Genomic DNA, 22,137 nt, shown 5'->3' with positions numbered 1-22,137 from the left:
CAAATGTGTGAGTGGGTTTATTATGTATACACGCTTGTATGCTCCTGTCACACATGACATCATACAGTGGACTGTGTGTATTGACGCGGTGTCTGTTGTGTCCATGATGTATGTGTTTGTGTCGAGCTGGTATTGATTCACTTGCACTCTCGCTGCACACTAGCCGCACTCCAGCATACTTCCCTCAGGACGCCAAATGGAACACTTCGAAAAAGGAAAAAACAACTCGGACGGGTTGTAGTGAACAAAGAGCGGGAAAATCCACATTAACCTTCTCTTATTTGTCTTTTTTCCCCCTTCTTCTTTGTCTCCATCTCATTTGCTTCTTCAGCACCCCCCCTCTTCTTTTACTCACTGGAGGATGCTAACCCATCAGGTCTCTTGGCTCCCCTCCATGGGATGATGTCATGCTAAATGACATCACCATGCAGACACACTCACACACACACACATACATACACTCGCCACTACCTTCTTTTTTTTTCCCCCTAAGAGGGAAGGTGCTGTTTGACACACACCCGCGATACCACAAACCAAACTGCCCTGTTAGCACAAGTACTTGGACTGAGAAGACAAATACACAGTCTAGCAGGATGAAAGCAGCTCGCCCTAGCATTTGTCTGTGACGTGGACAAGACCAAATGTCCTCAGAAAGACAAATGTCTCTGAAATATAGATGCGATGTCAAAGGTTGTGCGGCACCAAGACAAATACAGGAACACACACACACACACACAGTCTAACAGGGTGAAAGCAACGCAATTTTCTGCAAAATGTCCACACAAAGACATGCCCTCACAAGGTGCCATGTCAAGCGCTCTGTGCTGTACGGAGATAAAGGAGCTCATCCTACCGATTCTCCTTTATGTGGACCAGTCAAAATGTCCTCAAAAAAGACATGTTCCCCCAATAAATGAGTGCTGTCAAGGGCTGTGCATATTTCGGATTAAAGACTCTCAACCTAACATTTTTTTCAAAATGTCCTGTCGAACCAGGTGAAAGAAGCATTTCCAAGCATTTTTAATTGATGTGGATCAGACACAATGTCCTCACAAAAGGCATGTGTCACACGTTTTGGGATGGACGTCAAAAGTTGTGCCTCAAATGAACAGAAACACACAGTCTTAAAGAGTAAAGGGTGCTCATTATTGTTGATTATTTCTTTGATGTGGGCCAATCACAATGGCCCGTTGAAGACAAATGTCCCCACAGCAACACATATTGGCCAAGACAAGAAAACACACCATACAGTCTTACAGTGGGAAATTCTAGCACTTTTCTAAATATATATAGTATGTGTAGACATACTATATGTGGACTAGTTTGAAACTAGTAATGTCAAGAAAGAAAGAGCAATGTCGAGATTAAAAAGGACAAGAACACACACACAGTCCAATGTGCAATAAAGTGGATGGTGAATTTATCTTAGAGATTAATAAAGATTATATACACACAAATTTTAGTTTGATGTGTCCTGGCAAAGACAAAAAAAAGCAATTTCAAGGGCTGTGCCGCACAAAGACAGACAGACAGGAACACACACACACACACACACACACACACACTAGAACTACAAGGGTACAGGTAACCCACAGTACGGTCTGTACCTCCGTATTTGGATCTAGTTAAAATGAAGCAGGTAATTCTCCAGTGATTAATATTATCCAACAAATTAAAGCATGAATGAAACAGAGAAAAATTTAACGTTTTGGGAGCCATTTTGATGTATGTTACATATACTAAAACCAATTGACTATAGGTCAGCATTTTGTACTATAAGCTTTGTGTTATAGGCAACAATGCAAATTAGTGTAATATCTAGTAACGTATCTTGTTCTGCAGTTTGAACACCCTTGATCCACAGTGTTTTTTTTAGGAACCTTACCTGCAATGTTAATATCTGCAATGTGTGGAACACTTTCATCACTACCAAACAATGATGGTATACATGATGCATTTATCTTAGGCACTCATCATTGTCCCTTTATGGAGGTGAAGTGTTCTAAAACAGGTACCTCAACATTGGGGCCAGGAGGCGGGGGCCCATGTAGGTGAAGCGATCTGCCTGGTCCCAGTCGCCTCTACATATTGGCTGTTGTCACCTTTGGTTTCCAAAATATACTCTCCTATATATTCTGTCGCCGAATGCTCCTCACTTGAAATGTATGTAATGTACAGTGCGGGAAATGGGATCAAACCTGTGGTCCCTAAGGTGGATCGTCCTTTGCAGAGCGGACTGTGTTCTGTCAATATGGTCAGTTAAACAGGGTCGTATGAGTTAATCACAGCATTTTTCTTAAATGTGGACCAGCCAAATACTAATGTCCTCACAGTAAATGTGTGAAAGACATGATGACACACACACACAGGGGGTGTGGTCAAAGAGGCAACAATGAGGGGAGGGTACAAGTTAGTTTAATTACACACTTTAATTACACAGACAGTTGGAAGTATGTAATCACAAGTCATCGAGTCATTTAGATTCAAAGCAGTACTTTGTTAAAATGCTTCGATTTGGGAGGCAGCTGTCTGTTGTAAAATGACCTTATTGACAATTAGGCTACCAGGGGTGCTTTCAAGGTCTTCAAGACCATCTGAGGTGATGATGAATCAACGCTCTGTTGTACATTCATTCATTTTCTGTACCGTTTATCCTCACTGGGGGTTGTGGGCATGCTGGAGCCTATCCCGGCTGTCTTCGGGCAAGAGGCGGGGTACACCCCGGACTGGTCGCCAGCCAATCACAGAGCACATATAGACAACTATCCATTTATACTTATGGACTGCAAATATGACCGTTGGCATCAGGAGGAAGGCCAGCTCAACACTGTGTGCATCTTAACAAAATTACTCAGGAAATCTAATCACCTAACAGTGTTGTTTAATCAACACTAAAAACAAACAAGGATGAATTGGGGTTTTCCAGAGGTTTATGTGTAGAGATATTTCTAGTCTGTCACTGTAAAACGGCACCATTACGAGATAAAAATGGACTATAATGTTTAATATGACCCTTTTAGACACAGCCACGCAAGCACATTTTTTTCTTTGCAGTCTTAAAAGCATTTAAAAGGGAGATAATTGTTGAAATAATAATAATAATAAAATGAAGTATAAAAAAAGACACTTTTTGTTAATGAAATTGTCAAAAAGAGGGAGTAAATTATTGCACCGGGTCCGAACACTGAGCGGAGCTGCACACTTTTGTTTTTAAACAATTATATTGTCCGATTATGCAGCCTCACAAATGGTGCCATTCAAAAGCATATCAAGCTAACTGCTAATTTAGCAGAGCTACAAAGTTTATATTACAGCCGAACATGTTGCTAAAAGACATACAGTTAAGATAACCTTTTGTTTGTTAATTTTTCCTACTTTATGGGGCCTTGCTGTTGCTTTTTTGATATCCGCGCAAATGGCAATGTAGTTTTGAATTGGGTTTGTAACCCCCATTGATAATGCTGTACAAAATGTCTTTGTGATATTTATTTATTTGTAATATTTACTCTGCTGCTAAGAATGCACCAGGTGGTCTCCATTAGATACATTTATTTTTATATTCTTATTATTACATTGTGTTTATTTTTGGTCCTATATGATGCAAAGTGTGTGCAGCAGAACATTTGCGGTGAGAATTTTTTTTTTTTGTATGTAAAAAGTAGAAGTGGAACTGAAGCAGGAATTTTGTGTATCGTTGCACCTCTAGTATACATGGGGCAGTATACTTATGTAGCAAGGGGTAGGTATCATGTCAACGAGGGAGGAGGTTTATGACCTTCAAAAAGGCTCTCGGGGGACACATTACTGTTAGGACATCATCACTTTTCCATAACAGAAGACCTTTGGCTTAAATGGCTAATGTTTTCCTACATATTAATTCAACGTTCTCAGTATAGTATTGCAATTCTGATTGTTGCAACAATTTTGTTGCAACAATCTGATTTCCTTCAAGTAACTTATTGAGGACCATTGACCAGCAGCCTTTTTTGTCATGACTAATTTAGTAGAAAGATCTCTCTAACACTCTGGTCTCACTGCACCAGAGGCACTACCACACAAAAACACGCCTGGGCTTTATTGAGCATAGTTGGCATGCCGGGAGCCAATGATGATGTCATGCGGGTGAATGGGCCAGCAACGTGGGGATTCAGCAAGTTTATAAAACAAATGTTGGTGGAGGAACGTCACGAGCCAGCGTAGAAGCGGAGATACTCCATAGGAGAAACACACTGTGCAAGTTTGGGTGTTGTTTCCTGGGACGTTGGTCCTAAATTACATTTTGCGAGTCTCAAAATGTTGAGGCATGATTGCAGGTTTTCATGTGGCGCTGCCTTAAGGAGGTTTTGGAGAGTGGTTTTCGGAGTCTGCCCCGAGAAATTTGTTCTTCAACGGTTTTAGACTGGGAAATAGTGTGAGGCAAGGGGAATTTGTACTTGTGATATTTCGTGGTCAGTAACTACCATTCCGTAATCTCATTCAGCACATTCAGTAAGCAAAAGTAACTTTAAAACAACTTTTAAAACACTGAAAGCTGTTCATATCAATTTTTACAAAAAGTAGTAAAAATAACATTCTTGCTAATGTATCTGTTCTGTCAATTTCAACAGAAAATTTGCACTGCATGTTGTCAAAAGCCATTTCAAATGAATTATGCAATAGTTCTATACAGTCGTCTCCCACCACATTGCAGTTCGAATAGCGCTTCCTCCCTCTCATGTTTTTTCAAACATTAATTCATGAATAAATAATGATTGCTATTTTGTGGTTGACTACAGCATAGTATTAGCCAGAAAATCTGCATATCGAAGCAAATTGCCCAAATAAAGCAACTTAAAGCATAAAAATGGTTCAATTAAATAAAATACAAATACAGTATAAACTTATTAATGGGCACCTATTATGTTTTTTCCACTTTTCTGACCTATAAATGTTGTTAAAATGTTGTATTATTGTGTTAAACGACTCCAAAGTTTCAGGTAATGAGGTTTGTTCATTTAGAAGTGAGCCCTGAAGGAAGTTTGCTTCACTGGCTCACTGTGACATCACAATGAACCTTACTTTTTTATATGGGCATTCCTGGGTAGAAGCTGTAGGTTTGCTTTTCCCCCATTCTGCTTTTTGTCAATGATTTGACCATGTTAGCACTGAGCTAATGCTAATGGATTCAATGAAATATTTGTTCAGGTTTGAACTTGCTCTAAGAGGCAAACATCAGACAGAAGTGGTTGGAGTTTCAGATTCCTGACCAGCAAGAGAAAAGTATGGGACTGTTTTGAGAACAAGGGCGAAACTGTTGCTGACATCTGATGCCTTTCCAATGCGTTACTTAGTCATATTGAAGAGTCAGAAGTGCAAGCTGGAGGTAACAATTGAATTTATCAGGGTCCTAACTGTGTTTATTTTTTTCAAGTAAGCAGTTGCCTTTGTAGCGTTATAGCGGGAGGCATTTTTTACTGCCACTGTATTTTACTGTTGGTGTGATGTTTTTTTTCCAAGATGCGGCATTACTTTTGCATATATAATAAGACACAGCTTCCAAAAATTTCAACTTTTGTCTCGTCAGACCACTGAGTATTTTCCCAAATGTCTTGAGGATCATCAATATGTTTTCGGGCAAAATTGAGATGAGCCTTACTGAACTCTTTGTACAGCAGTTGTTTTGGTCTCAGAACTCTGCCCTACAGAGCGTGAAACCTGCAGTTCTTTGTATGTTGTGGGGTCTTTTGTGACCTCTTGGATAAGTCGTCTCTGTGCTCTCATTTTTTTTCTACCATAATAAAATGTTTCATTGAACAACTGCATGCGTGTTCAGACTAAATTTGTTTGATGACTTTAAGATGCCACTGTATGTACATATATGTCCATTAAAACAAATGATATTCACTGTTCACACATGGCTCCATCCTTTCAATAAACATTACTTCAAATGAAGTATCAAAAGTATCAATATTTAGATTTCAGGTATTGGAAGTATCAATATTTCAGCGGTACATACTACCATTAATGTGTGTTATACACAAGCAAGGTCAATTATTTTTGCCATAAAAGATTTTCTTATCTTCTTTTAAAATAGAATGTTTTTTGGGACGCTCGAGTGCTAGTCCAAAAACACCGATGGTACAATGCCCATTTTAAACTCCAGCTTGAGGCTGAAACAATTGACATTTAAGAGGCGTACGTGTGCTGTGAGGGGGACGTCAATATCAGTGCTATTCCTGAAGAGTGAGCTTTTCAGCATTGGTCATGGAGTTCACCCATCTGCCCGATGAGCGTAGGCCAGGACCCCCATCATTTCCACCTGCTCTCGCCTCCAGTAGAGATCGGATGGGGGATAAATTTAGATGAATAAAAAGACAAAAATGAAGCTCATCCAAAAGGCACGAAGCAGAGATTGTTTGGGCCCTCACATTTCTGCTATGCAGAAAGCGTGAGAGCGAAGTAAGGAGTCCAAGTCTGAAGCTTAATCATCACACTGAAGCATTGTTAGTCTTTATTGTAATCATACAACAATTTGAATGACTAGTCAAGGCAGATGGCCACCCACCCAGAGTCTGGGTCTTTCCCAACCCACTTCCCCTAAAAGCGCTTTTGCCAAAAGCTTACTCATGCAGGAACTGATGAGTCTGTGTAAAATCTACTTGAGTGTGGTAGAACATTTATCCTTTCCTTAATACAGGAGGGGGATTTGGGAGAAATTTGTGAATATATTCTTGATTGTTGATTTATATTACAAATGTATTGTGATAGTATAACAATGTTTCTTTTGTAGAAATATTTCCTTATAATATTACAACTTGATGTAAATTTTTTGGTTGGTCAAAACTTAACACGTTTAAAGACGCTTGATATGATGTGTAATTGAACGTAGCATCGTTTCCTGGCATGGGCGAATACGAGACACTGCGGCCTGGCTCCTGTCAGAATGTTTACAAGCGTATTATTGAACATATTTAGTTCTTGAGTGGAGGGGGCGGGGGGTTGCTTTATTTGTTCCTAGGCCAAATGACATCCTTATCGCATCTGTTGTGTGTTTGTCTTGTTTATATCACGACTGTCTTTACGTGTGTGTGTGCGCGCGCGTGTGTGTGTGTAGCCTAAAAGCATTTAAAGCGGGAATTGGAGAGGGTCTGGAATGGTGGGGATGACATCATTATCCATGATGTCATTTCTTCAGGGTGACTTTGGCACACATGAAGCCTGGCGGGTGAGGTCGATCACTTCAATCTCTGCCCTAATTGACAACAGCTCAGCGGCTCGTCGTTAGCGGGTTGATGATGATGATGATGCCCGTGTCCAATCAAAGATGCCATCTGAATCATCGTGATTAGCAAATCAGTAAGTGTTGAAAAGTGATGTCATGTGGATTAAAACAAAATTTCACATTAATCACACATCACACATACAAGTGTGAATGCAGACTAAACTCTAACCAAGTAAAAAGCTCAATAATTCCATGGATTTAACTTAAATATAGTCATGTGTGCATTGATACTGAAATACTGATACTTCAGATACCAGCTTTTCATGCTCTGAAATCCATACTCAAATCAAAATATCGCTACTGTCGATACTTCAGTCATGGCTCCCAAATTCACCTGAATAGGTCATTTGCATCAATCTGTAGCATAATGCATCACAGCATGAACATGTGCTCTGTCTTGCATGCACGTGCAAACTTGACTCGAGGCAAGCCATCTATCCTCATTAGTACCCAGTTGCAGTCAGCGGACGCCAAACTGAGCGTGTGCCAAAGTCATAAACTTGCAAGACCCCCCTGCCCATTACCTCATCGTCATGATATCACGGTGATGACGTCACACCGGTAGAACTGCAGACATGCTTAATATCTTAATGTTGTCATTTACTTCTTTATGCGTCAAGGATATAGGCGGCTAGGCATAATGTAGTGAGGTTCAAGGTGCTAAATGAAGCATTTAAACACTACTTGACTCATAACAGACAAAGGCTCACTCTCTGTTATAGCTATTGACTTAATATTGTCCCATGGGAGTTTCCCCACATGATGCTGCTTCAATTGAATTTGGTTGTATTAAACTTCCTGGTTTTGCGCTCAGCTGCAACGTCTTTTTCAGACTTTTAATAAAAAAAAAAATACACACTCCTACTCCTTGCTACTCTGTTAACACGTTACCACATGCTGTTGTTGTGATCACATGTTACAAGCGGATAGAATACAATTTTTTCTGATGTTGACCCAATATCAATATCTGTTTGGGACACTCCATAACAGCCTCTCACCAATTATTGCTGGTTAACATCCAGCTATAATTACAGCATTTATGGGCCTGTATCTGATTTTGTGTTTTTACTTACTGCACACCCACATGCACACAAAACCACATAAACAACGACTCGAGTGTTACCATCAAGCGGTGCCAACACGGAAGCAAAGAGTAGTATTTAAAGATATTGTAGGTAATGGAATAGTTTCCACTCTGTTAAGAACAAGCGCAAATATATTGTAGTGTTTATCCAAAACAAAGTGAAAAATATTCCATTACTATAATTTTTCATGGGAAAATATTCCATTCCTAACATTTTCCATTGGAAAATATTCAATTCCTAACATTTTGCACTCTGTTTTATAGATAAGTGCTGCGTGCTTTTATTCAAAATATTCAATTCCTAAAAAAATATTTTTTTAGCAGCTGTGTAGCTGCATTTTAATGGCAATGAAACATAAAGCTAAGGTCATTCACGGACCTTTAAGTTAGTCTCACATTTTTCACATTGCAAAGTTTCGCTATAGCATTTCTCATGACCACCGATGACGCCATCTGCCTTACATTATCCGTTTTTGTCATCTGTGGTGAGTGTTGGCTGATGTGTAGCCTATCCTGCATTGCTTTAAAATGATTGTGTTTATTGATTATGTGCATTGGGTCAGTTGCATCCAGTTAATACCTTCATATTGTTTTTTTTAATTTTGTTTAGCGAGGGGAAAAACGAGACTTCTGACATAAAAAGGCACAGCTCCATCAACGGAACAATTTTGTTAAAAGTACTTGACTGGTTATTTTATGAAGCAGTCGTGTCGATCCATCTTGTGAGCTAAGTTAAATGCAATACATCTGCTTGATGTCACCGCTGTAGACCTACGCTCCTCCTTCACCGTGGACATATCATTTAGCATTTCTGCCTGTCACTCTCATCTGGTGTCTGCTTTTCTCTTCAGAAACCACAACCTGAGAGGGCTTAACAAGATACAGAAACGATTCTAGTGCAAAGTCCCTTCGGTGTCGTTGACATGAGACGTGAAGACAGTGGTTTGGGATTAGGTACTAAACGGGACTTGAAAAAAATTGTATGGAAAAATCATGCGTCTTCATGCTTAAAGCAACTCTACATGAGTCATATAGAACATATGCTGACATGTGGGAGCACAAAATCACATTTTAAATGAGTCGTTCTTCTTTCAGGGTTATGGTTCCTACTTGCAAGGAATAAACCTGATGACTGTCTCGCAATAATCCCTGGAACAGATCTAGATCATCCTATAATGACCTGAGTTGCTGTCTTGACTACTACTATATTTACACTACAGAGGCTGCCATGGAATGGTCTGTCGCTCAATATCTTCAGTTGCAGTTTTGAAAAAGGCGATTACAGAAATCGGAATACTCGCTAAACTGGCAACACTAATCCCTCCTGCTACCGTACATCTTCTTCTATGGCAGACCAGGTGTGGATGTGATGTGTTATGATATCTACTGTATGGACTTGTAACGATAAGCTACACAGGTGGCCTAAATGTTTGTGGGCCACCACAAATAAATTAATGATGTTTTTGTTTGAACATGGATTGAACCCGGCACCCTTATTAAAAATGGTTGCGATTTTCATGCATACTACATTGTTTTCACTTTTAAAAATAATAATGCCAGAGGAGTACTTTACATCGGAGGAATCGCTTAATCGCTTACGTAGATTGCTTCATGCACTTTGTTTGATAAGGTCCGTGAGGCGGGCCAACTCAATGCTATTTTTCAAACAGTTTCGTGGACCGGATGAAATTGCAGCGCAGGCCAGATTTTGATACATGTGCCACAACCCAACAATGTGACATTTAATACTGCAGCCGGTTCTTTTTTAAAAACTTCAAAGAAGTTCTGTACTTGTAGGGTTGGCTATGCAATGGACGGTTCTTAAAGTGCGGCAGTTTTTACAAGTTTATTCTGCTTAATTCGCTCTCCACCTAAAGAAAACCTGACGGAAGATTCAAAAGTCTTCAAAAAAGACCTGGGCGTGAAGGAAGTCTGAAGGCACTTGCGGAAAGACCCTTTACTTGGCTTCAAAGTCATTCTGGAAAACTGTCAGGTGACTGGAGGGTCTGCTGTATGGGATCACAGTGAAAATTTATGGTCTATGCGGAAATTGGCTGGCCCTCCACCTGACACGAATTAGGTATGGCAGGGCTGGATGACTAGTCAGGGAAACTCCACCAGTAACCCTGGCGGAAGTGACTGAAGTCGTAAATAAAATGGTCTTCAGTGGTGTCTAAGAGCTGTATACCAAGAGGTACTGATATCGGTTAAAGCTCCTGAGCTCAGGGGACGGCTCTTATGGATTGGTAGGCTACAGTGCTGGTTCTAAAGGAAGATCACTGAATAAAACGGTGTTCAATAGCTGTGGATGATGTGTTTTGCAGAAGATGTCCTCACCATACTGTGACATTCAACTCTGGGCCGGTTTACAGAAACAAAATCAGCAGTCAGACACCTCAATGTGGACAGTTCAATGCCAGAACAAAACCAAATCAAAGTGAGACAAGATGCCAAAACTGTGGAGTGCATTTTTCCAATCTAACTTTTGATGAATGTCTCGCATGTGGACCAAACCTTGGAAGACCAGAGGCAGAGATAAATGAACTAGAATACTAAGGTCTCTTAAACAAACATATAAACACTTTTCATACACAAATGTCCTTACTCTAATTACAGCCCTGGACATGTGCTGAGCAGTCTCTAATTTCTCCCCGGGTAGAGAGTCGTGCAGAGACGTCTGCGGCAGACCGACAGTCGGCAGATATAATTACTGCATCATCCACGGTCGCCGCTGCTAGCCTCCAGTGAGAGTGCGAGGCAGGCGAGGGAAAGGGAGATTGAGCGTCGTAAACAATAATTAGGCTTGTAGGCAGAGTATTAGTGAGGACGTAAACTTTGGGAGGGGGACAGACTACAGAGGGAAGGAAAACGGACAGAACAGGACACCCCTCCTGACATAGACGTTTTTATGGTATTTATCCACACCACATCAGTGTCCAATGCTGGGTTTCAAGAATGATTAATGCAAATCAGCGGGTACTATTGAAAGTTCTGGCTGGTATCTTGTTTTTGTTTGAGATGACTTGCTCAGAAGGTTTCTTTGCCTCCTTCGTCAAAGCTTCATTTCAACTTATACAAGACAAACAAAACTGGCTTGACTTAAAGTTTGTATGATGACAAAGGTGACTTTTCAGTAACTAAGTGTTTCGTTCGGCTTTTTCCTGATTACCGGAGTCGCCACAGCGGATCTTCCGCATACTGATTTTTGGCTTGAGCCCTTTATATTCCAGATGCCCTTCCTGACGAATACCGATGATGCTTACTAGTGGAGATTCGAACCCGGGGTGTTCGCTCCAGAACGTCCAGAAGTCCAGAACTCTAACGACGACACTACGGCAGGCTGTGTCTAAATCTATAAATCTATCATCTTCCTGATCTTTGAAAGAAGGGCGCTCAAAAGGTTGATTATGAAGTTGTGTCCATCAGCACAACCTACCCCTCAATAGTTCTGTAAAGTTTACAGAATGCTCCTAGCCAAAAGTGGCTACGAGCACATGGGCAGACATCGGTGGAAACACAGGGGGTATTTTCAAACTAGTTGGGTAATTAGAAATAGTTCCAGCTTGAAGTTGGGGAAGTCATCAATTTTAACAAATTGTCTTCTGCCACGATTATTTTTCCAGATTAATATCAGAACACTGAAGTTTAGCTGAAACATAAAAAAGTTATACATAAGCTTGAGGCCTCCCACAGAGGAAACTGATGCTGGGAATTAGGAGTCACCACTTTTGGGTTGGTGTGGTGGTGGTGGGGGGGATTTGGACTTTCCGGGAAGGAGTTTCTCCCAAGTGAGACGTACGTGTGACTGTGTAATGCAAAAAGCGCTCCAACTAACATCTTACTTAGTACATGACAGAGCGAATAGCATTGCAGGGATTCTTGCATTCCCGACATTCCTCCCACTGCATTTCCAGTCAGCAGGAGTGAAACGCTCTGACATCACCCGGGGGTTCCACTCTGCCTTTCCACATTCTCCCTCCAGCTCGCTCACAATCCCACCCATATTTGGAAGTGAGAGGAAGGGAATCCCAGCTGATGATTCAGAGGCTGCGGCTGCCAACGGGAATTCACTCCACATCTGTTTTTATGTGAAAAGGTGTGTGTGTGTTGGCAACATTATCTTGTGGAGCCAAAATGGGGAATTTACCTTTGTGGGGAATCCCAAATGTGCAAAATAACAGCCAGTGTCTGATAAAAAGTAACACCAAGGGTGTTACTGTTGTTCTAAATTTAGACCAAAAGTTGCTTCTCTTGGTAGCCACTACAGTAAGGATGTTCTTCAGAGGATTTCATTCAGAAATGCATATAAATACTTACAAATGATAAATGAAAGGGATAAACCAACATTTAAGGTTACTTTTACCCAGTGACGGCTGCTGGTCATTCAAGGAGAGCAATCTCATTTTTCTCCGGCCTTCAAAAATGTATCTATTGATATGATAATTCTAGTATTTGCCATGATGTGCCGCTTGCTAGCAGCTGAAGTTGCTGTGCGAGGCTACTGAGTGACCGGTTGTGAGTATGAGTGATCGTGACAGAGGGGAGAAGATCAGCAGCTGCTGCTGCTTGTTGGGGAAAGAAACCGCTAAATGACAGAAGAGAGTCTCCTAACGCAACACAGACAAAGTCACTGAGGATCGGTAAAGTCTCTGGATCAGTTCACAACGACAAAGTGAAAAACTTGGAAAATGGTTTGTACTTCAAGATGGCTGATTCACTCATTTCACTGTCAATCAGAAATGGATTCCACCTCAGACAGATCATCCAATCATCATGCAGAAGCAGAGTGTCCAGGCCAGCCCACTGCCCCACAGACCGCCAGAGACGCTGGGCGTCCGATTGGTGGTACAAGGCCCAGCTTTTATCAAATGACCGTCCAGTTTTGAGCAGTGGAACCACCCACTGTTTCCCCATCAAAGTCAGTAGCGTCTGTAAAAGCGCCATGGTGAAGGTATTGTAGCTTATGAAATGCACACACAGTATAATGTTTGGACATTTTAGAAGAAACTGAGATTCCCTTACAGTTTTAGAGCAATCGCCACTGCTGTTCTCTTCATTCAAGACGTGATTCTTGATGCGACTGTCCCCAAATAGAAAATGTGCACCACCTTCTTGTTTTGACAGCATTTTTGAGGACCTGGAAAAGTGCTATATGAATGTGATGCACTACTGTCTTTGTCACAACTTCAGAGGAAAATGACTGAGTTGAATTCAGGTCTGTGAAGCAACATGGAGGTCTAAATTTAGATATACATTGTCCCTGTCTGCATGCTGATGACAGAAGACACAGGTCTCTGGGGTTGAGTGTGGTCGGGGCCATCAGAAAAAGGCTGCTGTTGTTCTCCCTGGCGCGCACACACACACACACACACACACACACACACACACACGGGCCCAGAAAGAAAGAAGGCTTTTATGGAATATTCTGTTTAGCAGAACTGACTGTTGCATATGATACTCCCAGGACTCATAAAACAAGTTATTCACAGACAATCTCTCTCCCACACTTGGACTACGGTGGCATACAATCCTGATTTCAACAAGGAATTGAGTGTTGAAGGGATACGCTGCTAAAACTGGCCATGGGGCCTGTTAGGCAACTTCATTCTTATATGAAGAAGTCACCGAGAATAGATGGAAAAAACAACATTTTATTATTAAAAGGTGGCGCAAGAAGAAGTCTATAAGCTTAAAATAGCATGAGGGACCCCCGCAGAGTTACATAAACAGATGACAAAGCTACAGTATAGTCATCCAAAAGGCAGCAAAGCACACATGCAGCCTACACATCTTCAATGGAGTGTGCACTGACACAAATGAATGGTGCAGCTGGGGGAAGACGAAAAAAAACCAAGTGACTCATAGGAGCCATAGAAAACCAGCTGGGAATTAAGTGTCATATCCTGAATTTAGAGTGCGAGAGACAAAATACAATTACAAACAAGTACTAAACAATTATATTATAATTAAATTGTCTTTTAACAACTTTAGAAGAAGGGGGTGTAATCAGCTTTTTAAAAATGTTTAACCAAACTGTCTCTGCCATTGTAAACAGGTGCATGAGTCTCACTACAAGTGCCATAATACACTGCAATAGCTGGTATGTATATTTATGTAACTTGGTCATTCTCCTGAAAGGGGTACCAACATAGTAACAAGTTATACTGTATGTAGTATTCTGATTACTAGGCATCAGTAATGTTATGAGATATGATAGATTACTTTTCACACTGCACAGAGACTAGCTACTGAAGCAGCTGAGCTGACATTCCATGGCTGAGAGGTTCTCCTCTCATTCCATGTGGAAGTGGTACATTTTTGGCTCCTTTGTTCTTCTTCCCCACTCTGGTTGAATCTTAAAGGGGAACTGCACTTTTTTTGGGGGGACTTTTTCCCCATCATTCATAATCCTTATGTGAAACATGAACACATATTTCTTTTCCTTTTCTATGCATTATAGCACAAGAAAACAAGTTAATATGCACTAGCTATTAGATAAATATTGATTCTAAACATGATGGTGTTGTACTGCAGCGTTTTGGAGTTTGGAGATGCTTGTTAAAATTTGGCCGAGCACCAAATTCCCAGGGATGTTACTTATAATGCTTGAAGTTACTAGCAGAAATGTAACTCAGGTGTATCGTTATTCAAGGTTAAGGGTTAACTGGGTTTTGAGTTTTAGAAGTATTCTTCAACCCCAATATGCAAAATGCCTCTCTCTTTGTAACATGACTGTGTTGTTGCCTATTATTGGTGCAGTTTGTATAATTGTGACGTGATAGTAGTGGTATTAAGCCCCCAGTGAAGGCGCAGGTTCATGGCCTGCTGCTGTTAAAAAGTATTATTTGTTGTTTCAAAAGGTTGAACCTCAAAAACTGTTGCACATAGACGCAATGTTGCCAGTCACAATGTTCTAATACAGTTGAATCTCAAGTTTCATATGTCCAGGTTTTTATAGCGACAACAATAGTGCCTAACAAACTATTGGAGTGCTCAAACACACGCTTGTGAGTCTCTGCTATGAATAATGAGTGGTTCTTTTAGAGTTGGGACACTATAGGATTCCAGCCAGGGAAGCCTTTAATCATCTTCATTGTGTGTGTGTGTGCACAGAATGATGAACAACTCTGGATCTGTCCCCTTCCTTCTTTCTTTCTTTCAGTGTGCTGATGAGGCATTCAAACACCACGTATGTGACTGTTTATTACCTTTTGGGCGGCTGTAAAAAAAGATGCAAGTGCAACAATTAATGCAATGCTAAGCGTCATTTTTTGCCGGAGGCCTTGGTTGCTCTCTAGTGGCTTTATTGGGATATTACAGATAATCTGACGTCTCATAGTGCGTACCACTGCATGACTCGGAGGGGGAACCAAGGAAAACACAAAACTTAAACCGTGTGGGTTTCCTAACATCATCAAAATAGTTGGGCTTATCGTGGTTTTGCAGCTCTAAAATAAATGTATGATTACTTAAAGTGGGAGATAATAAAGAGGACAGGCTAGTTGACTTGTCACTTAGGTGAATGACCCCCACCCCCTTGTGGAAATGGCGGATGCGAAGGAGACAAGCGCCTTTTCTGAGCGCATGTCAAAACACCCGTTTGTATACAAATACTTAATTTTACTCTGCGTAACTCTTCTGCTTGAATAAAACCCGCAGTGTGACACCGGCAAATCTTTCGGTGAGGTCTGACGTGTCAGCATGGCCCCAAAAAAGGAGCGAATGCCCAATGATCAAAATGATAGCTGGGTTGTCATTATGGCAGGTAACGTTCTGCAGCTACTAGCTAGCTCCGGCAAAGCTAACTAGTTGAATGTTAGCTTATTTGCTAGCATAGTAGCACAACTATGCGTCACTTGACGAGCACATAACGATGCTTCTCGGTGCTTAACATGAAATTTCTAAGAGATGTTTGAATTTGACTTACGTCAGACTTTACTTTTGGTTCTTTCAGACTCCGCCATAGACGTACAGAGCAAGGACAGTGACCCAACTTTTGTGAGACTGCGGAATCCCTCAACAGGTACAACTTCCGGTGCCCCTGCGAGCACAGATGCAACTTCATACAACTGCTGTATTCCGCCTGAATTTATAATAATTTACATTTCCATAAAAAAACATGTTACTATTAAAAACACAATGTAGCATATGACATGATTTTATAATGCTGCCTTTTCACTTATTGAAACAATTACTACTTTTACCTTGTTGATGTACCTTCCCTCTGTGGTTGGCTGGGACAGGTCACATGCCTTTACTGTTTACATTGAGGCATCCATTCTATCTTTTGATGAAGTTACAAAACATGGTTCGTTCCTCATGATTCATAGATTTTTTACTGTTAAAGGACAGAAAAATATTATCCATATACTGTAAATAATACAATATATCCACATATGAAAGAGGCCTGGATTGCCGGTCACTGGAGCCTATCCCAGCGTCACTGTATCAACACACTATCATTATTGCGAGTAATGTATCGCAAATCGTAAGGTATCGTGAGAGACCCTGAGCTTCCCAGTATTTGCCAACATTGCTTAATCAACAGTGACCTACAGTGTGTTGCATCTGCTGCCATTTTTACACATGTGACCAATTCACACAAATGTGTGTATAGACAAAACAGACACAAACAAAGACTCCCAATCCACATATTGGCGACCAATCCAGAGTGTACCCTGCCTTTTCGCCTCAAGTTAGCTGGGATGGGCTCCAGCTCACCTGCGACCCAGATAAAGACAACTGTTGTACAAGATGTGCTTATGGATACAATAATGAATTGACTTGTCCTCTTGTTACTATAGATCAAGCCTCTCTGTACATGCTGAGTGGTGGCGGTGATGGCGTGCTGCAGCTTTATGAGGTCAAAGCATTTGAAGAGGACTTTCGCTCCTGGTTTGTTGGCCAGATTGTCCAGAGAGGTAAGTGTCACTACCTGTAAATACTCATTATAGCGAATTTAGTGTTGATGATGGCTTTTGTTCACCGTCTATCCTTTTTACACAGATGGGAGACTTCTGTTTGTCACACCGATGGATCCTCTGTATCTTATTTTGCCTTATTTGATCAAATCTGGAAAAGAAGTAAGATTATCATAATCAACAATACGTTTTCTACACCAATGTCCCCTAACATTTCTGAGCTCTGCTTGTGTTCTGTCAACGAGTCAACTGAACGAGAGGGCAGTTACCCTCCACCCTAGGGTGGGGTGACTGCTGTATGCGGTTATGAGACAACAGGAGTTTAGTTGTGCCCTCCTTTTTTGGGATTCTCTTGTGTTCTTCTGGGGGACGTCAACACTCATATTGGCAACGACAGTGTGATGTTGAGAGTTGTGATTGAGGGGAATGCCCCCCCTGATATGAACCCGAGCGATGGTTTGTTATTGGTTCGTCACAGATTGTCCATTACAAACATCATCTTTAAGCATTAGCGTGTCCATATGTGCACTTTTTATCTTTTTAACCTTCTTGTGTCACTAAATACTGTAATACCCAATGTTATTTTCTTCTGATGATGCACAGTGTTGTTTTTGTTATACATTAATGTCATCTTGTGGTTTACTAAGTCTAATCTCTACTATCCTTCACTCCACTCATGTGTTGCTTACCTCCTGAGTAACTTGTGAATCACTTACACCTCTATTAAGACTCCATAAAACACTCTTTTAATAGTTCTGATGTTGTCTGCACTGTGTGTGTGTGTGTGTGTGTTTAGGATAAGTTCCAGCCTGTGGCTCAAATGGTGATGGATGAAGACTTTCCTGCATGCACCAAGCTCCTGAGCTGTACACGTTCTCTAGATTCTATGCATCACATTGCAGATGAAAAAGGTTAGCAGGTAGTCGTCCCAAAACTGAGAATATTTGAACTCATTGATTATATTTGCTTATTAGAGGTGGGAAGCCTGAAATTTCACCGATACAGTCGGGAAAAAACGATGGATTGGTTGAAGAAAAAGGTACGTGAGTCATTGTTTCTACATTGGTGCAACAAACAGCGCGCCGTTGAATTAATTTCTTCACATGTGGTTACAGGTGGAAAAAACAATCCTGGTGCTAAAGAAGAGGAACATCTCTGTGGGGCAGGGAGTTAAATCCACAACATACATTCAACTCAAGATTGAGTCTGGCTCAACTGAAGGTAATGTCTTCTTATACTCTAACTACATTCTACAGTGGAACCTCTGAAATCTTACATCCGCAATTTTCTGGAAAATATGCCTCTATAGTTGCACAAAATGAAATTCCATATGTATGTTTTGTTTTTGATTTTGTTTTGGCTTTTTGTGATTCCACCATGGAAGAAGGGTGGAAATAAGTGCAAAACTATCATAATAACCATAGAAAAGCAAATCAAAATACTATATGACTCAAAGGACATTCACAGATAATTCCAAATGATTCAGATGGTAAAATTGTCTAAAAATCCCAAATGATCATTCTGTACACACACAGATTGTGCTCAACTGTTGTTAAATTGATTTAAGAGGTATTTGTAGTACTTTAACAGCACCAGTAGAGGGCAGCAAACTATTGAACTCTGCATCATTTCCACCATCCTGTGACTGTGTATCATGCCTAATGTCTGATCACCTTCACGTTCCAGAGAACTACCTTCGCTACGCCCACGGCCTTATATCAGAGTACCTCAGCGAAGACCTAAGTAAAGAACTCCTCCATCACCTGCAGTATGTCTGCACACACACAACAGACAATTCTTCTTACTGCAAAGTCGATTCCATTAGGAGGCTTGTTTGATCACTTTTACTACTACCAACACTACAGGTTGCCAGAGATTACAAGTCCAACGGAGACAGAGCCACCTTTAAAGGTATGTTTTAACATTTGCTCCAAATCTCAAACTCGAGCTGTCTTTGACTAAGGATTTATCTATTTAAGGATTATAGTCCAATCTGATTTGTTGAGCTTTTTTTTTTTTTGAAAATACTAAACTACTCAGATAAACAAATAACCGTGATAGGTGTACAACAAGACTACCTTAATTTATTTAGTGACAGAAAGCAAGATGAACAAAAGCAACACACAGTGCGGTGGGCATATTAAACATCAAAAAGTGCAAAAAAACAAACAAAATAGGAACATGACTCGAAAAACAATAATTTGCCAAACCTCTCAGTAAGCAGCCAAATTCACAGACGAGGTATAAAGTGAAACCTTACATGTTTTAAATGATACACAGTTGGTTATTGTGCGATATGGAAGAAGCACAAGTTGAACTTTACTCTCTTGGACTCATCTTTGGTTGATTTTTTTTTTTTTGTAGTAGCCATTACGAGCCAATCGGTCCATGGATATTTACGGTCGTCCCAGCGCTCGCAGTTCGGGCTCACATCAGCTTCTTTGGATTGTGCCACTTAAGTGGGTGATTTTATTAACACGTAGTAAGTATAGGTCTGCTGCTAAACACACACTGCATTTTCAATTCTTCATTAGCGCATATTAAGCTGATTATGCATCAAAATAGGCTATTTATAAGACATTTTATGTAAAAATATTGGCTCAGCAGCAGTCATTCCCACCCCATGTAGTCAGAATGGTACGGTCTTGATCACAGATTTTCCTACTGTATGCTGAGTGACACGACTCCAAAGATGGCTGTATAAAAGTCAGTCTTTTCTTTGAAATAGACACAGGAGGTCTTGCAGATGCTACAACACGGCGTGAACATTGTCAACACGTCCAAGTTCTCTCCTACGGACTTCCTTCCCAATGCTTTCTGTAATCCATCATGCAGAATGTTACTGCCATCTATAGCGCCAGCTCGGAATGACCCAATACACACGTTGCTACAATACAAATAGAGGGCAGATTGGTAGTCCAATCAGACTCCACTGAATCTAATTGTGGACTATTCTAAGACAACAACAGTGAACCATTCAGTTTGACAAGAGAAGTGCTTGTTCATTCACTACTGCGCTCCGTCATGCAAGGGGCAACAACAAGGCAGGCACATCACAATGAAGCAGCAGTAGAAGATGCATTTAAACAAACTGGTGCTCAACTCTATCAAAAAAAAAAAGAAAAAACATAAAATACACAAAAAATGTGAGTTTTTACAGCAACTAGATGACAAATTATGCATTTACCAAGAATGCAATGGATGTGTTAATTTTGTAATGATGTAAACAGCATTTCAAAAGAATGTAACTAACAGTATATATACTGTACAGTATATGTGTAAATATGTAACTACTGTGTGTGTGTGTGTGTGTATGTTTTAGCTAAAAGCTAAAAAGTTAATTACTGCATCACTGCTATAGTATGCATTTTATGATGATGTACAATCATTTCCTCATTTGATCAGAAACGTAAACTGTCCGACAAGCCAGTGGAGGCAGGAGAAGACTACACCAAATTCAACAGTGAAGACTTTGTGCGAAAAGTGAGTATCATCTTGGCAAGTCAAACATTTGATTTGGTTTCATCACCTCTGAGTCTTTTTTCCTCAGTGGAGACTTCTCGGAAGACCTTGAGGGATTGTGTCGCTGTTGTTTGTTTGTTTGTTTGAACTGGAGGTCAAATTGTGTCATGAATGTTTCTCTCTTTCTTTCTGTCTCATTACATAAAGCCGCCAAAGAAGATGACGGCCGCACAGAAAAGTCTGGCAAAGGTGGACAAGACCGGGATGAAGACAATGTCATCTTTCTTCAGCCCCAAAGTCAAATCGGAAAAAAAATGATGGTCGGTTGCTCTTTTCATATTTTGTAAATGTTACTTTTGTATTAAAGGAAAGAAAATGTTTACCGTCTTCACCTGCTTAGCTGAAGTTCGAGGTTTGGTCACACTATTGTGTACTTTATCCACATTTTACATCCATCCATCCATTTTCTATGCCACTTATCTGCTTAGATGCTGGAGCCTATCCCAGTTGTCTTTGGGCAAGAGGCGGGGTACACCCTGGACTGGTCGCCAGCCAATCACAGGGCACATATAGACAAACAACCATTCACACTCACATTCATACCTATGGACAATTTGGAGTCAGCAATTAACCTAGCATGTTTTTGGAATGTGGGAGGAAACCAGAGTACCCGGAGAAAATCCACGCATGCACGGGGAGAACACAGAGATGTTCCCCTTCAAAAGTTTGGGAGCACCTGCAGGAGGGGAGTGTACATGAGTGTACAAGATCAGGCATTATTGTATAATACTGTGGGGGGGGGCTGTTGTATATCATAGCTATCAAATGCAATTAGTTTTCATTATGTATTGTGTAAAACTAAGACAGGAATTAAAACTGCAAGCAGTGATGAGCGGGCTCGAGCACCCCGACGCGGTCGGGGGTACGCGCGGGTCGGGGGCGCGCGCGTGTTCGGACGGGCGCGCGGACGCGCGGGAAGAAAAACCGCGGCGATGGGATAAGCGGTAAGGGAGTTACGGCACTTGCAATTTTCCGCCAGGAGGGGGCGACGCCGGCGGCGAGGCGGGTGCGCGGTCACGTCCCGTCCGGCGCCCCGAACCGCCATAAAAAAATTTGCGACCATCGGACCGTGCGGTAGGTACTTGCGGCGGATATACGTTTCCGCCTGTGGGTGACGCTATACAGTCTATGCGCCCACACGGTAACGGACCGGAGGGTACCCCGAACCGCCAGAAAAAATTGGGTGCGGATCCGACCGTGCGGAAGGAAGTTACGGCTGATATACATTTCCACCAGTTGGTGGCGCTATAGCGTATGTACACACACTGTCATAGACCAGAGGGTACCCCAAACCGCCAGAAAAAAATTCGGGCAGATCCGACCATGTGGGAGGAAGTTACGGCAGATAT

The 22,137-nt window shown here is 41.2% G+C and overlaps 1 protein-coding gene and 1 long non-coding RNA gene across 2 annotated transcripts; one reads left to right on the top strand and one right to left on the bottom strand.

The window, feature by feature from the left end:
- Nucleotides 1–12,368: 12,368 nt before the first annotated feature.
- On the bottom strand, nt 12,369–16,355 carry LOC131136302 (uncharacterized). Its single transcript, XR_009131725.1, has 3 exons — nt 16,273–16,355; nt 13,368–13,690; nt 12,369–13,274 (listed from the first exon to the last, which is right to left on the bottom strand). It is a non-coding gene; the product is annotated as an uncharacterized LOC131136302 (long non-coding RNA).
- On the top strand, nt 15,896–21,125 carry rnaseh2b (ribonuclease H2, subunit B). The gene is made up of 11 exons (XM_058082135.1): nt 15,896–16,110; nt 16,300–16,368; nt 17,150–17,266; nt 17,352–17,428; nt 18,063–18,177; nt 18,241–18,305; nt 18,382–18,487; nt 18,953–19,034; nt 19,132–19,177; nt 20,672–20,749; nt 20,936–21,125. Exons 1-11 carry the CDS (start codon nt 16,047–16,049, stop codon nt 21,044–21,046), a joined length of 930 nt encoding a protein of 309 aa, XP_057938118.1. The 5' UTR covers nt 15,896–16,046; the 3' UTR covers nt 21,047–21,125.
- The last annotated feature ends 1,012 nt before the right edge of the window (nt 21,126–22,137 follow it).

The sequence above is a fragment of the Doryrhamphus excisus genome, chromosome 9 (assembly GCF_030265055.1).
Source record: "Doryrhamphus excisus isolate RoL2022-K1 chromosome 9, RoL_Dexc_1.0, whole genome shotgun sequence".
Classification (NCBI taxonomy): domain Eukaryota; kingdom Metazoa; phylum Chordata; class Actinopteri; order Syngnathiformes; family Syngnathidae; genus Doryrhamphus; species Doryrhamphus excisus.
The sequence above is the reverse complement of the archived record's forward strand: the minus strand, read 5'-3'. Positions and strand labels throughout refer to the sequence as shown.